This window comes from Humulus lupulus, chromosome 1 (genome assembly GCF_963169125.1).
Source record: "Humulus lupulus chromosome 1, drHumLupu1.1, whole genome shotgun sequence".
In the NCBI taxonomy this organism is placed as follows: Eukaryota; Viridiplantae; Streptophyta; class Magnoliopsida; order Rosales; family Cannabaceae; genus Humulus; species Humulus lupulus.
Window position 1 is genome coordinate 121,936,046 of NC_084793.1, and position 17,182 is coordinate 121,953,227.

The window sequence follows — 17,182 nt, forward strand, 5'->3', positions numbered from 1 at the left end:
AGAATGGATTCATCAGAGTAGCGTTTTATCCATCGTGGGTCTCTAATCCCGTACTAGTGCCCAAGCTTAATGGCAAGTGGCGTACATGCGTGGATTTTACAGACCTAAATAAAGCCTGCCCCAAAGATTGTTTCCCACTCCTAAGGATCGACCAGCTGGTCGATGCCACTGCAGGGCATGAGATCCTCTCATTCATGGATGCACACTCCGGGTATAATCAAATCAGTATGTATCCCCCTGATGAGGATCACACTAGCTTTCAGACTGATACATGGCTCTACTGTTACAAGGTGATGCCCTTCGGTCTGAAAAACGCTGGTGCGACTTACCAGAGACTCGTCAACCACATGTTCAAGGAGTTGATCGGCACAAACATGGAGGTTTACATCGACGACATGCTGGTTAAGTCAAAGAAAGCAGAAAGACATGTAAGGGATTTGCAGGAATGCTTCAACGTTCTGAATATGAAGTTAAATCCCCTTAAATGCTCCTTCGAAGTAGGATCAGGGAAGTTCTTGGGATTTATAGTTAACTCAAGAGGAATTGAAGCCAATCTTGAGAAGATAAAAGCCCTAATCGAGATGAAATCGCCAATAAAGATTAAAGATGTTCAAAGCCTGACCAGGAGGATTGCTGCCCTCAGTAGATTCATTTCGAAATCAACAGTCAAGTGCGTCCCATTTTTCAATCTACTAAGAGGCAATAAGAAATTTTAATGGAAAGATGAGTGCGAACAAGCCTTTCAAGCACTAAAAGCGCATATGGCGCAACCACCCATCCTGTCGAAGCTGGTCGATAAAGAAACTTTGTTCATCTACTTGGCAATCACGGATTACGCTGCTAGTGCTGTTTAAGTAAGAAAAGAAGAATGCGTGCAGAAGGCTGTCTATTATGTAAGAAAAAGGTTGATCGGAGCAGAGTTGAGGTATCCCCCCATCGAAAGGTTAGCCTACTGTTTAGTTTTGGCCTCTAGGAAGCTGCAGCCTTACTTCCAAGCTCATCCAATTACGGTTCTGACCGACCAGCCTCTTCGACAAGTCCTGCAAAAGCCAGAGGCTGCAGGTAGATTGCTAAAGTGGGCAGTCGAACTCGGGTAGTTCGACATATCTTACTTGCCGTGAGCAGCGATAAAAGGACAAGCCTTGGCTGATTTCATCGCCGAATTCACAGAGCTCGCGGGTGGCGAGCAGACTGAAGAACCCAGCGAGCCTGAGTGTCAAATCCAAGCACCCTCGTGGAAATTTTTCATAGACGGTTCATCCAATGAATCCCACACAGGAGCAGGAGTGATATTGATAATGCCGAAAGGGCATCGATTTCATTGTGCAATCAGATTTGACTTCACTGCTTCTAACAATGAGGCAGAATATGAAGCACTACTCCCTGGATTGCGGTTAGCAAAGGATATGAACATAAAAGTGCTTGACATCTATAGTGATTCTCAGCTGGTGGTGAATCAGGTCCTGGGAGAGTACCAGGCGCGAGGTTTGAAGATGGTTGCCTATCTGAACAACGCAAAGGATCTGTTAGCCTAATTCGACAGATACAGTCTCCAGCAAGTACCTCGCAATCAGAATTCCAACGCGGACGCTTTGGCAATATTGGCAAGTGCAAAGGATGCTGATACTTTAAACATAGTGCCAGTCGAACGACTCGCAGTACCAAGCATCCAAGCAGCAGAAACCACTATGGTAATCCAAATGGCAGATACGTGGATGGCGCCATATGTAGAGTATCTGTCAAGCGGCGTGCTACCAACAGACAAAAACAAAGCCAGGACCCTTCAGCGGCAAGCCGCTAGGTATGTCTTGGTCGATGGAATCCTGTACTGAAGGGGATACTCACTGCCACTCCTTAAATGTATTACAAAGGAGAAAGCCAAAGAGTTGATGAAAGAGGTGCACGAAGGTTTTTGCGGGGATCACGCTAGGGGCAAAGTCTGTCAAAAAATATCCTAAGGCAAGGATATTTCTGGCCAACCATGAATGAAGACTCGATGGAGTTCATGCAGAGATGTGACAAGTGTCAGAGATTTTCCAAAATTCCATGAGCAGCCCCCAACGAGTTAAAGAAAATGCAGAGTCCATGGCCCTTCGCAGTTTGGGGAATAGATCTAATCAGATCTTTACCTACAGGGAAAGGTGGTGTAAAGTATGCAATGGTTGTCATCGATTACTTCACCAAATGGGTCGAGGCTGAGCCACTCGCAACCATAACGACCAAGAAAGTGCTTGACTTCGTAGTCAAGAACATCGTTTGTTGCTATGGATTGCCAAGGAAGATTGTCTTGGATAACGGCATCCAATTTGACAGTGATCTATTCACGGACTTCTGCAAATGGCACGATATTCTCAAAAGCTTTTCTTAAGTCGCTCATCCCCAAGCAAATGGGCAGGTCGAAGCAGTTAATAAAACCCTAAAGGATACCCTGAAGAATAGGCTAGAAGAAGTTAAGGGAGCATGGCCAGAGCAGTTGCCTGAAGTTCTTTGGTCATATAGGACTTCCCACCGAACAGCAATAGGTCATACCCCGTTTTCCTTGGCATACAGGTATGAAGTTATGTTGCCTGTCGAGTTGGATCCACCCTCGCACCGCAGATTAACATATGACCAAGATTCTAATAGCCAGCTATTGATGGAATCCCTGGACTTAATCGATGAGAAGCGTGAACAAGCCCAACTCCGAGTAGCTGCGTACCAGCAGAAGGTCGCTCGGTATTTCAACTCTAAAGTGCGAGAAAGAAAATTCAATGTTGGAGATCTTGTACTTCGAAGAGTTTTTCTAAACACCCGCGACCAAGCTGCTGGAGTACTCGGGCCTAATTGGGAAGGGTCATACTAGATTGATGAGGTCCTTCACCCAGGCACTTATAAACTTGCACGCTTAAACGAAGATCTCGTTCCTCGCTATTGGAATGGAGAACACCTGCGCAAGTATTACCAATGAACAATTCTTCTTAAAGAATTGGCTTGTATTAATTTTACTTTCTACAAGTTTTGAAAAATGGTTGGTCATTTTATGTGACTGATCGCTTATAAGTGTAACATCACTTGTACAGAAATGTTTAGTCCATTTATTAGAGAAATAAAAGGGACTATGCGCAGCCAGTCATTTCTTGCCACTATTGTATTTATTACAAGTATTTGCTCATTACGTGTGTTGTTTTGCTGTATTATAATTCTAATCATATTGCTACGAGGAGTAATGTTCGAACAGGTTCTGTTCAAGGCAAGTGACCAAGGACCTAAAGTTCCTCGATCACTTGGGGGGCATATAAGGTACAAGTAAGCAAAGCATATCATTAAAAGGTATGTAAACACATGAGCAAAATAAGTGAAAGCATGCTAGGGCACTTAGAGTATTTTTCAAAATTGTTTTATTTTGTTAAATCAAACCAAAGTGTTATGCTAAGTTCGGTCATGCAAACATATGTTATAATAAATTGCAAATATATTATAATATCAAAATGAATCATTTTACACCGCGAGCAGTATTGCTTGGATGTAATTGTTTAATTAAAAGGAAGTAGCTGCCCATGCAGCAATAAAAATATATTGTCTTTACATCACGACCCGTAGGTCGTGCAGTTAAAAAGATGAAGATAAAAACAAAAAAAAGATCAAGGAGCCAGAGGATCATGAGGAGGGCCCTGATCGACGATGTCTGCAGCCTCATTGTCTGCCCCGTCTGTAACGACCCGAATTTGCTAATCGGGCTTAGGGCCTTGATTAGTGTGCCTGGAGGGCAATAAATGATTTAATATGCTAATATGTGGATTTATGTGTATATATGATAATGATGCATGTTAGTTGAGTTAAATGTGCATGTGGGCCCCGTTTGGATGTTAGGGGCATAAATGTGATAAATCTTATATATATGTGATATGTCTGTGTAGCACGATCCGAGACAGTCCTGGGGAGCGGTTAGCCAGAGAGTCACAACGGGGTTGAGATTCTGACTCGGGGCGAGTCGAGGGGTAATTTGGGTACTAGGTGTGTTATGGGATTATCGGGACATGAAAATAAATATTTGGAGATATATTTAAGGATAGAATGTCTAGGCGGGAATATTGGGGAAATTTACCATTTTGCCTTTGGGGACGTTTTGGTACCCCGAGCCTTGAGGTAACCACATAGACTTAAGCTGAATAAAAAAAAAAAGGAAGAATTAATTAGAAGCTTTGGGAACCGACTTACACCTTTCTTCTGAACTAAGGATAGCTTCCCACCATTCCTATCTCTCTCTCCTTCATTCTCTAAGAAACAACTCAAGGAAACTTTGGTGTAAGCTAGCTTAAGCAAGGAATTGGGCTGAGAAAACTTAGGAGCTTGAAGCTTGGGGATTGAGGATCAAACTCAGGGACTAAGCTCTGCAAGGTAAGCTCTAATTACTAAGGTTTAGTCTTGAATTTATGTTGGTTATTGAGGATTGCATGTTAGTTAAGCTTAATCTATCTTTGGGTATTCTAGCTGAGTTTTGGAGCATATTTTAATGGGGTCTTGGTGTTGTTATTGAGCTGAAATAACTGTGATGGTTATCTAGGATTGTTAGCCAGGTTTTGGGTGGATTGGCTTGAGGAAAGGTGTGGATAGATGGTGAGAAAATCTGGGTTCAGAGGTGAGGGTCGCGGCCCGTGTGCGTGCGCGGCCGAGTGTGGCCGAGGAGTTCATGCGTGCCGCGGCGCTTGGTGTGCGTGCCGCGACCCGTGTGTGTTGCAGGGGTGTGCTGGCCTCTGTTTTGAGGCTAGCCGCGGCTCTTGAGGGTGCGGCCACGACTCTTAGTGCTAGTCTGCATTTTTAAGGGTGTTTAGGCTTGGGAATTCAATGGTTAAGGCTCGGGATGGATTTTATCACCCGGAATGATAGAATTCAAGGTCCCGGAGGTTAGGGTTATGGCTTAAAGTTATTTATTGGATTAGAATTTGATGGATGGATATTGTTAATATGTTGTGACTAGGGTTACGGAGAGGCTCAAGTTAGAGGACTGTGCTTAGGACATCGGTGCTCGGAGAGCTCGGGACTCAGGTAAGAAAACCCTTGTTCCCATAGAGCTGGTATGCAGGGCTGAGCCCAATGTGTTTGAATAGAACTGGTATACAGGGCTGAGCCCAATATGTTAGAACTGCGGGGCGTAGCCCTTTAACTGAATATGCTAGAATTCTGTACTTGTTTGCTGTGCTGTGTATGTTATGATGTGAATGATCGGCAAGAGCCGGGAACGGTGTAGACCGAGAATGGCGAAGGGCTGGGAACAGCGTTGGGCACGTTGAGTGCAAGGCCGAGAACGGCAAGGGGCGGGAGCAGCGTTGAGCACGTGGAGTGCGAGTTGCCAGGGCGAGTCCCTAAAAGGATACTTGGGATATCCTCTCGGCGTGGTCCGCGAACCCAGGGCTTGGTAAATGCCTGGGATGGCTAGGCCGTATGTGTTTAGCCCATTGATGGCCTGTTTGTATGCTTGATATTTGTGCTGCATATGTTATCTGTTTGTGGGTTTTCTTGCTGGGCTTCGGCTCACAGATGCTCTGTGGTGCAGGTAAGGGTAAGGTGAAGGTCAACCAACCATGAGTACAGCAGGTGTGAGGCGGCGTGTACATGTTTGGCCAGCCTGGCTGCCACAGCCAGAGGTTTTTGGGAGATGCTTGGAAATAAACCTAGATTTTGTCGTTTAGTCGACTTGGTTTAGTTTATATGTTGTAAATATTTCTAAACTATATTTTGGGATCCCAAGTGTAAAACTTTTATGATTTTCTATGGAAACTATTATTTCTAAAACTTTTCCTTTGTTTATGGCTTAATTACACTGTTTGACCTAAAACCTCGATTAACGAGCTGGAAGCACGTTTTTAAACTCAGTTAGTAACGACTCTAAGGAAGTAGAGCGTTACACCGTCCATCCCAGTGGCAAGCGAGATCTCAGGGGAAGCAGGAATCCTTGCTCTTTCTTCCTCTGCCAGTCGAGCAGCACAGCGAGCGAGCTCGACGTCTCTTACATTCCAGAAATCGTAGAGGCATCGAAGAGTGGCATTCTTATACCTTTCCAAGTTGCTGGTGTTGGCTTTCTCAAGCTCCTCAATCCGGCCCTCCAAGGTTTATTCTCCTGCATACTCGCAGCCAAGTCCTCCTCAAGCTGTTTAGTCGCACGGTAATTGAAGCGGTTAGACTCCTTGAACTGGTCCCTCTGATCGATGGCTTTGCCCAGAGACTTTTGCTTCTCCTTAAACTCCTCATCCAGCTTATTCTTCTCCTCGAGCACCACTGCAAGTTGTTCGGCATATTTCGCTTCGGCAGCCTTGAGTTCATCAGCATGTCGTTGCTCCAAAGATTTGGCCTGCTCGGTAACAGCACCAGAGCGAAGGCGGCCAGCAGTAAGAGTCAGCATTGCCTGCAATCAGGGCAAAAGTTAGACTAACTGAAGAATATAGAAAGGTTGTCTCCACAGAAAATGATGACTTAGACTGGTAAAATCGTTCAAGGCGCGGTTTAAGACCTGGTCAACGTCCATCGCCTCTGTCGCGGCCATCGCCTCTCGACAGCAGTCGTGCTTTACAATTTTCGCGATCCTATCCTTCACCGATCTGAAGGCGCGACTAGTTATGTTGCCCCCAGTTGAAGCAGGACCGGCCTGCTGAGTCTGGTTAGTTGGGGCCGCTAGAGGTGGAGTCGATCCGGCTGGAGCAGGGGGAGTCTGCTGCTCGTGAGGAGAAGGTGGAGTTGCATTGGTTGAGGGCCCGTCCTCCGTGGGGCCTGGATTGCGAGGCTTCTTAGCCTTGGGCGCTTTGCTGCTTTCCCCAGGGTGCCTTTTGCTTGCCTTCTTTTTGCTCGGGGGAGCCGCAGGAGTCTCGGGAGTGCTGTAAATGTCGAACATGTTAACGGAGTCCATGTCTGGAAAAGAAACAAAATGTCGAATAGTGAGATAGCATAAATGACTAAGTATATTACACCAGGAAAAGAAATAAAGAAAGATTGCAAAGTCAAATACCCAAGCTATTATTACTGGTCGCTATACTATAGACTCTACTAGTCTTATACTCACTCTCTGACATGAAGAAGTCTGGACCTAAATTTGGAGCATATTTTAAATTTTCGTCCCCGTCGAATAGATGACAGGGAATTGGCAAGCTATCTAAAAGCGAAATGACTGTACCATTCTCGTCTGAAGACTCGTCCAAGTGTTCAACAGGCTCGGTGGCCTTCTTTTTCCCCTTCCACAAGGGGGCAGAGGGCCTCTCTGCTGGAGGTGTGCCAGTAGGTTCCCTGATCGTGACCCCGGTTGGTCTCCTTCATGGAGGCAGCACTGGTGGTTGCTGCTCGGGTTCCTCCTCGGCAGTGGCACTCCCTGCCGTTGACTCCCTCATGTCCTGATGAAGGGCCAAGAGGCCAACCAGCCTAAGGTTAGCCTCTGTGACCAGATGTTTGATGCTTTTTTCTACGTCACTCATGCTGGCCAGGAGGGCTGATCTTAACTCCATGTCTGGAGTTGGGTCTGGTCGCAGCCATGGGCCTGGAAGGCATTAAAAGTTTAAGAAAAAGTGAAGGGAACAATAAATAAATATCAACAGCCAGTGATACAAAGGTTTTACCTCCTTGAGCAAAGGCCAGATTGTCTGTGATCATGTCGGTCATGAGGAAGTACTCCTGGTAGTACCTCCCCACATTTGATGTATGGGTGGTGTCAGTCAGGAAGGTGCGCCCAGTTTCCTGATGACAGATATGAAAAAACCCCGTTCCTTCTTGGTTGGGGTTAGACTTGAGGTCAAACAAGTAGTTAACCTCAGGAGGAGTTGGCACGAGCCATTTTTTGTGGCTGTACAGGATACAGAGTGCTGCAAGCATTCTATATCCATTTGGAGTTATTTGAAAAGGGGCAACTCTGAAATAGTTGGCCACCCCTTGGAAAAATGAATGAAGAGGCAAGGTAGCCCCTGCCTCAATGTGGAACCTCGACCAGGCGCTGAAGGCGCCTCCGCGCAGGTTCGCCCGTTGGTCTTGGTTAGGTCGGACTAAGGTCACCCCTGTGAGACCATACTTCCTGATGTAGTTGGCGATCATCCTGATCGTCACTCTGCTCTCAGGAACCAAATACTACTCAACATCTGGCTGAATGGCATGTCGGGGTTGAGCGTGTCTTTGGATGTTAGGGTCAGGAATATTTTCTCCTCGACCACTGGTTGAGGGAATTTCAGCCCGAGGAGCAGGTTGATGTGAAGGATTGGGGGTTTTCTTTTTCAGGGCTTTGGTTTTAGCATGAGCCATATTTTGAGCAAGGACAGGTGAAGTGTTTGAAGTAACATGGGAAAATGGAATGTTAGGTATCAGTGACGATGGTTGCTCCTCTTCCTCGAGCAGTTGAGCCAATAGGTCGTCGTCAATAGGTCTTTTCCTCCCCACGGATCTTGCATGTAAGCTGCGAACAGAGAAAGGAGGAGATAAGACGCACAGCATAAGAGCTTATGTTGAAAGTTGGAAAAACGTTGCTCGCATCTACGACCAGTAGCATTCTAACAGAAACACTAAGTTCTATGTGAGTAGTTTGAAAAACAGATTGAAAAGCGGAAATAAAAAGTTTTTGGAAAAAAGTTTTTTCGACTTCGAAGGGGCGGGAAAAACCCAGTTTTTCAACTAGCCTAAAAATTGAATTCTTACTTCGATTTTACGCCCTAAACTTACGATCTTGACTATCAAACTGGCTCCTAACTCCTACAGAGTAAAACTACGCTATCCTATCAAGCATTAATCGGTATACACACAATCCTCATGCATTTCTACTCAAGAACACAAAAAAATTTCAGAACTCAAAACAGGCATGTGACAGTGTGCATGGCATGTCAAAGAGCTTGAAAATTGAATAAATTTACCTAGATGAAGATCGGAGGTTCTGAAATGAAGCAACTTTAGGCGTACGAACAGAGGATCTTTAGAACAAAGCGAAGGATAATCTTCAGAATTTATGAGCTCTGAAATGAAGTTCTTGAGGGTTCTTGGCAAGAAAATGGCGAGTAAAAAGTGAAAAAGTAAATTTGGGGATTATTTATAATAGCTGAGATATGATAAAAAGGGGTAATCATGAGTTACCTTTTTCAAGGCATGTGGGAGTGTAATAGCCGTCAGAAGGATTACTTGGAAACCAGAAATTCGTGATTGGACGTGATTAGGTCACCTTTTTCGAGGATGCAAGAGGGACTCTGATAGATTTCGTGGGGTATACGAAATGTTAGTTTCCTAAGTTTACTTATTGCTGGTCGCAATAAATAAACTTGGGGGGCAAATGTTTATCCAAAAAACAGCTGTGGATGACGTGTCAAGATTTTCAACACGTGCTCGACTTGTGGCAGAGATGCTGCTCGCCTATCGACGAGAGATACTTCCATATGCGGAGTTCAAGTTTTATATACGACCAGCCTGGTCGTATACTCCGTTTATTTATGTATAAATTTGTATAGTTATAATGATATCCGAGAAGATCTCTTCATTATAACGTGAATATCCATTTATTAAGGAAAGAGATGATTAATTGACTCATGTAACCCTCCTTGAGCCTATAAATATACAAGAAATAGCTCAAGGGGGGATCTTTTGATCTTTTTTCGAATTGTATTGCTATTATCCATCATCTGTATTGTTTCTCCTTCTAAGGTCTGTGAAACTCAGTAACTTTAGTTCTTTGATCACACATTTGAAGCTCAACATTAATAATAGCATCAAGTGGACGTAGGTCATTACCAATCACTGGGGCCGAACCACTATAATTCTTAGTGTTCTTTACTTTCCATCAGATTGTATTATCAAGTATCGTACTATTTTCCTGTCGTTTATTTGACTCCGCGTCGTTGGCCAAAACAAGGGTCAACACTATTCTATTATATATATTTAAAAAAAAACAGTGAACTCGTTTTTATTAAAATTATAGACAATGTTTATAACTTTAAAACTAAGTATATGTGTATTACACGTTATTTCTACCTAGTAAAACTAATTAAATGTGAGTCTACGAATTTCAAATTTCAAGTTTCACTTTTTTTTTCCAAAAGTTTTTAACCCGAGTTTCGTTTTAACTCTGAATTATAATGAAATAAATAAAACATACAAAGAGACCTTTCTTATAAAATAAAACATATAATTCTTGTGCCGCGCATACAAAGAGATCCTCACTCTATACTATTCCATTAACAAACGTTTTCTTATAAAATAAAACATATAATCCTTCTACCATAAAAAAGAAATCTTTAGTTTCCTATTCCCATTACCAAACGCTCTGTATAAGGTTTTTTCTCACCCAAATCTAGATAGGGTTAGTTTGTTATTCCTTCTTGAATATAAATATTTTCTCAATTTTTTTATCTAGTAAATTTTATCATTTAAAAATTAACAAGTTTAAGAAAGAAAAAATATCAGCTAACTGATGTTGGAGAGTGAGGCCGAAAATTTAAGACGAGATTTCTACTCTCTCATCTCATTTCTTTTATGCTTTAATTTTGTTGTGCTAGCTACTTCTATTTGGCGAACAAGAATTTCTCTTGGGGGACACATGGCAGTATAGTATTAGATTTGCAGATTCTATAATAGATATGTAGAAGAACTTATATATCCTTGTCGAATAGTGAATTAATTATTTTGTTGTAACAAATAAATCATCAGTATATTATAAGAAAAAGAAAAACCAACTCAGGCTGATCAGGTGGGAGGTGGTGGTTGTGGTGGGGTGTAAATTCTTATACAGTTTTTTTTTAATTGTCTCTCTTTTGTTGAGTAGTTTCATTAGTTTATTCAAATTCAACCTATGCACTAACATTTCCATGCACACTAATCATCAACAATTCAACTATAAAATCCGACTGCTTAGGGTTAGGATTGGAATGAAATTAGAGATTTTTAAAATAAAAAAAAATTATTTGTCACAAGATGATGCCATGTGTCTTCGCATTGTAGTGACAACATGCAATTAGATCTCTTCATCACGTGGGTTCGAGAAAAAAAAACGTGGAAAAGAACCACGTGGTAAAAGTATATGGTACCCTCCACTAAGGGATGCTCATACTCGGCCACAACATAGCCTCCCAAGCATTAGCAACAAAAAGAAAACATAGCCACCCATGAAAAAATATTATGGTGGAAGAAAGGACTATTTATTGTATAGTTTGTTTTGAAGTGATGTGCTTCTCCCGGGTTTGCACCCTACTATATGATGTTAATGTCTTTCGTGTTTCTTCTAGTGTCAAACATCTAAGAGATTTCTGTAGGATACCCAAACATAAAGGGAAATTGTTATTTCTAGAAAAATAGTAGTAACCCACTTTATGTGGACTCTACTGAGCATGCATTAATTATATTAAGATAAAGAATATTGTTCATGGGATATTTGTGTTGTGGTAAACTATGTATATGATTATAATTGTATTGTATGATATTATGTTCAGCATTTTGTTATTATTAATTCGTATTAATTTTAGGAGACTGACATTTCTTTAGAAGTCATAACTCGCGTTGGTTTTGTGAGAGTTTTAAGTTGTGTTATATTGAAATACAATATCTCACACGGAACAAATGCAAGAATATTGAGCCATAAATATAAATATGTGCAATTTTACTAATTACTAATTAATTTTTAGATAAAACGTCATCATTCTTGTTATGTTATTAACTTATTTCTAACTTATATTGTCATCTTATGTGTGTAAACTTAATTCATTCATACTTAAAGTAAAATCAAAGTTTTGTTATAAAAGAATATGTGAGAGACGCATAGCAAGATTGGACATGCAATACAAACAATAGAATTTAAATAATAAATTATATAATCATTTCAGAGATGGATAAAAGAAATTGTGACAAAATTTGGGAAACTAGTGTTAATAGATTTGTTATTTCAGTTCAAATTTGGCCTACAATAAACTCAAAAGTAGTGTGAATTTTAATTGTTGGTCTCTTGTAGTGAAGTGAATTTATGAGATGAAAAAGGGAAAAAAAAAAGGGAAAAAAATTGAAATGAAAAGAAAGAGTCCAAAATGTGTAGTTAAACTACCATTTTTTTTTACCAATATCTATTTATAATTATTTGAAATTTGAGAGTACATATTAGTATTTAAATAAAATAAAAGAACCCAAAAAATGTATAACCCTTAAATTAATAATGTACACATAATTTGCAACAAAAAAAATAATGGAGGCATAATAACTAAAACATTCCATCTCTTTTAACAAATTCACGATCTATCTTTGAGATCTGAAAATTATAAAAAAAAATCATCCAACAGATTTAAATTTACGATTAATCCATCTCTGTCAAAATTACAACAACAAAAATATTATTTATCAAACTTATACCAAATTTTAAATTATATATAAAAGTTAAACGAGGAATAAAAGTATAATTTATTTTTGTGTGAATTTATGCATTATAATATTTTTATTTAATTAATAAGATCTACATATTTTTCAATATTTTTTTTATGGTTGAGACACATACATTTGACGATATTTTAGTTACTATTTTATTTATTTTGTAACTTTTGACTTTTGGTGGATGAGATTTGTTATACATCTTATTCAAATTGAGAAGAATGACTCAATATTCTTATACTTAATCTATATAGTGGTGATTTTTCGCTCACAAAGCTTGAATCACATGGTCACAAGTAACTATTTTTCAGTTCGCGCTTTTTTTTTTTGATCTCAAGTCTCTTAGCTTTTTTTTTTTACTTTTTGGATCGGTGTGGATTGATGTCGGCTAAGAAATTAGTTCATGATACCATGACAAGAATTATGAAACTCCATCTAAAAATCAATTGATTATTAGTGAAATTACTCATGTTCTTATTAATGACATAATATTATTACACCTATTCCATATGAAACACCATACTCTAACACAAATTATGGAAAATAATTTCATAGTTTTCAAAAACTCAATGTGGAATGATTTAATTTTGCTAAAAGAATATAGGTTTTCTCTATTAATGGACTTTTATAATTTTTAAAACTAATTGCTTCCTAAAGTGTTCCTTACCACAGTAAGCCTCTAAAATTGAATTAAAATTAATGCCACTTTTTGTTGGGAGGTTGCCCACTAAATGGTACCACTTATTAAAGGAAACAAGAGAAGAAGAAGGAAAGAGTTGGAAGGGGAAAGCAAATCAAAAAAATCATTATCACTAGTATGACAGGAACACAAGCAAACACATTCTCATCACTCATCGCCAATAGATCAGATCAATACAAAACCACAAATGTCACAAAATGCACCAGAAGTTCACGTGGCTTGGCCAACCAACTCTATTGCATTATATAGAACAGTCACTCTCATCAGAGAATGATATCATACCGCCCAAATGTATTTTTTTTTAAAAAAAAAACTTAATGAGTTGCGTGATCTGTTCATCCAAAAAATGAATGAATTAAAACAAGTTACAAGGTGTGTTGATACTTAACATACTTGTACAACATATGGTTTTGGATATACTTTAATTTATATGCCTACAACATTCATGGAAAGCATTATAATCGTATATATGATGTCTAAAATGATCAAAATGTTGACATGACTTCTTAATTATTAGTTATAAATAATAACTAGCAGGCCATTATATATTTTTTATTTGCCAAGATAACATCTCCACTAGTGAATATTCACATGGTAACGATCGACCTCAAGACAGAGTTGATGCCCGATCATCATTACAAAAAATATTATTTGTAGTCCTAACATAATTTATGATTAAAAAGGAAAAAAAATTATCATTGTCATTAAAAAGTCCATACATGGTTAAAATTATTATTTATGAAATATATCTTACGATACGTTTCAGCCAATAAACTTGCCTACATGTATGCAGATATAATAACATATATATAATACGTACTCATTGATGAGTAGACTCCTTCACCAGGCGTAAATCCAACCTCAAAACGCCTTCTGGTCGAAGGAGTCAACTAATGAGCCATCACAAGGAGCCCACTATAGTACTCAAATAACCGTACATCTAGGGAATATCAGAGCACACGACTTGGGCAGACGAGCCATACTATAAGTACCGAATTGGGCTCTGATATCAAGGAGCGTGAAGGAGCGTGAGGATGGTGTCTCTATGGCCTCCTCTGGCACTCCGTCCCTCAAAAAATCTTCAGCCAATAAACTTGCCTACATGTATGAACTCTCTTACATCTCCGATGATAATAAGATCGTCCCTTCCAACCTACCTCTCATAAATCCTTACCATGCCTTCTCAAAACCACAAGGCATTCTCACTCGATCCATAAAAACACTCATTCGCCAACAACCAAAGTCAGTCAAAGAATACATCCAATCAACGAAGTTTGACCAATGTAACCTCCCTCCCACCGAACAAGAACAACTAGTTACACTAGAGATCCCGCCGGAATTCCCTCAACAATGGATAGACCAAGGGCTGACACACATCCATTTTGGGGCTATTCGACTCGCCCTCACCCATCATGGACGAAAAGGCTTACTTGTTTGTGGTAGGATCACCTTGCTGGATACGCGAATGCGAAGGTTTCTACATGCCTCCATCAGTACTCTTGAAACAACGCTTAATGCGGGTACAATAATTGTCACATTCTACCCAAACTTCTGCATGTCTTTGAAAGATAAAAGACTTCTCGATGCTTTAAAGGTTCAACAGTAAATAGTGGGTTTAGACCAAGATCCAGAATCTATTGGCGCTACACTACACTACCAAATGGCTTACCGAGTCCAAAACCATGCCATTGACATCGCACTTCCGGGAAGCTTAGACGCACTAATGATCACTGTTGACACAAATCAACAGCAAAGCTGCACCCACATACCCAGGCAAATCACTATAGAGGAACTACAAAAAATCATTCCGACCTCATGGATTACTAATTATGAAAGAATCTACCACCCACCTCCTACAATCCATTCGGCAGATCCAACGTACTCTTCAAATAAAGATGGGTCTATTGAAATTAACTTTCAAAAGAAGGAAGATACTCCTCCGATGTTCTCTACTCAGTACATGATGTCCTCCGTCATACCGAAAAATGCAGAAATCACCTCGCTCGACAAAGATGGGGTCCCCATTTATGCCTACAAGTCATCCTCCAGGCATATTTATTGGGACGTATGCAACTGCTCAGATTGCATTAACATCGACGACCTGGAAGGAATCCCCAAGAAGCCTAGTGCTGGCAAAGTCCTAAAAGAAAAATGGGCAGAAAGACACCCGAATATTGCTCCCCTTGGGAAACCTTCTGGAAAATTTGATTACTTAGTCAAGTACTCCTTTGATCCACCATCCTCACCCCTTCCCCCACCTACCGGATGGGATGAAGACGACAACCACCATAAAACCTCCCCTCAACCAAAACAAGAGAAGATCCTACCATGTTACAAGCAGAAAAGGCCCAACCCAGAAATCGCTCACCACTTCATGATAAATACCCACAAACGCGATTTTCCACTACCTCCTCCGTTTACTGATGAAGATGGTACAACAACCCACCAACCAAAGATCACAAATCCAAAAGTTCGAGAGCCTGATGGATCCCTAAAAAATATCTCGCCTGCAGAGGTCGTCTTGAATTGGCAAACGGAGAACATGCTAGCTCAAAACAAAACTCTAGCACAGATCGATGAAAAACTCTCTCACGTAAGCCACAAGGTGGCCAAACTCAGTGACGAAATCTCAAGGGTTGACACAACTATGAGCAGACTCATCTACAGAATCTTAGAAGTCCATGAAGAGCTACTGACTATGGAAAAATCCCAGCATGCTCCATATGACATCTTTCGGGCTAAAGAAGCAGAACTTAAAAGTCTAAAAAGCCAATATGTCGCTATGCAAAGTCAGCAAAAAGAAGTCTCTCTCTCCCCAGGCGTAAATCCCACACCATGGATGTTTTCAACACTGCCACAACATTCCCAACCACTAGCGATGCCTACAAAAAAGGGTGATCAAATACTTCGCCTCAAAAGAATCCTTGAAGAAGAAGACCAACTAAAGAAACAACAAAAAGAAAAGCAAGTAGATGACGGTCAGACAAAACACTAGCTCATGGTCCAAAAGACAAATCGCCTCACTGAGCTAATCCATCAACACTGCATAGACAATCTCTCGCAAATTAATCTTAACGAAGAACTGGATGGCTCAAGCGACGATATGCAATCATCCTCTTCTGACAAATCTGAATTATGGGAGATCGGCGATGACGACAGTAGCGACGAAGCCCCACATCAATTCATGACACACCACACCCAAGCTTCGGGGGTGGAAAGAGAAACAGGGTTTCCTCAAACAGAGCCAATCATAGAAGAGGAGGCGTCATCCTCAGAAGAACAAAACACCACCAGGCACAACTTTGCGACAAGCGGAAAACCTCATACCTTCACGTTGGATGATTTACCACCAAGTCAATGGAGGTCTCGCTTTCAAGAATTCAAAGCTTGGACCTTGCTCGAAGCCCAGGGCAGAAATAAGAGACATCCTTCTACAACTTGTGTCAAGGTTCACTAGAATACTGCAAGACTAGTGGCAATGTCTAGGAGAATACAGGCAACTTCAATTCCTCCAAGCAGAATCAATTGAAACAACTCTAACCCACCTCTATGTCGAATTTTGTGGGCAAGATGCCCAAGTAATCGAAAGGCTTCGAGCATAATTCTTTAAAATGAAGTGCTGCTTAATGGATAAGAATGACTTAGAGCTACATTATCAAAGAATGTCCAAAAGATTCTACCTAATTGGGGGAGTAGATGATCCAAACCTAAAGCAAGCCTTCCTGGCGTCCATACCAGAACCGCTTGGAGAAGAGACATTCAGACTCCTCTCCGCAAATGGTAGAACATTACAGAACACAACTCTTGCTGAGCTATTCCAGACAATAATGAGAGCACTAGAAAAAATGTGCTCCCAGAATAAATTCCTACAGGAATACATGAAGCAAACAAAGCAGCTTGATAAGGTATGCAGTCCAAGAGACCTAACAATCAAATGCTCAACTAAGTCATCTTGTTCCTGCGAAAGGCCAAACTATGGTGGGAAGAGATACAGAAGCAAGTTATTCAAACCAAGAACTCCATGGAAATTTCTCCGGAGAAAAAATAGACCAGGCAAGTCTTCTAATAGATGTTTCTTGTGCGGACAGAATGGGCACTTTGCCAAGCAATGTCCAAAAGGCAAAATGGCGAAGATGATATCACACA

At 40.7% G+C, this 17,182-nt stretch overlaps 1 protein-coding gene across 1 annotated transcript; it reads right to left on the reverse strand.

Moving 5' to 3' along the window:
* Positions 1–5,881: 5,881 nt before the first annotated feature.
* On the reverse strand, positions 5,882–6,880 carry LOC133821114 (uncharacterized). Its single transcript, XM_062253606.1, has 3 exons — positions 6,488–6,880; positions 6,106–6,382; positions 5,882–5,985 (listed from the first exon to the last, which is right to left on the reverse strand). Exons 1-3 carry the CDS (start codon positions 6,878–6,880, stop codon positions 5,882–5,884), a joined length of 774 nt encoding a protein of 257 aa, XP_062109590.1.
* Between the last annotated feature and the right edge of the window lie 10,302 nt (positions 6,881–17,182).

Coding starts and splice junctions, on each gene's coding strand:
- LOC133821114 (XM_062253606.1), bottom strand. CDS start 6,880: ATGGACTCCGTTAACATGTTCGACATTTACAGCACTCCCGAGACTCCT. Junction 6,383..6,487: donor AGGCGATGGACGTTGACCAG/GTCTTAAACCGC, acceptor CCCTGATTGCAG/GCAATGCTGACTCTTACTGC. Junction 5,986..6,105: donor TGAGGAGGACTTGGCTGCGA/GTATGCAGGAGA, acceptor CTGGAATGTAAG/AGACGTCGAGCTCGCTCGCT.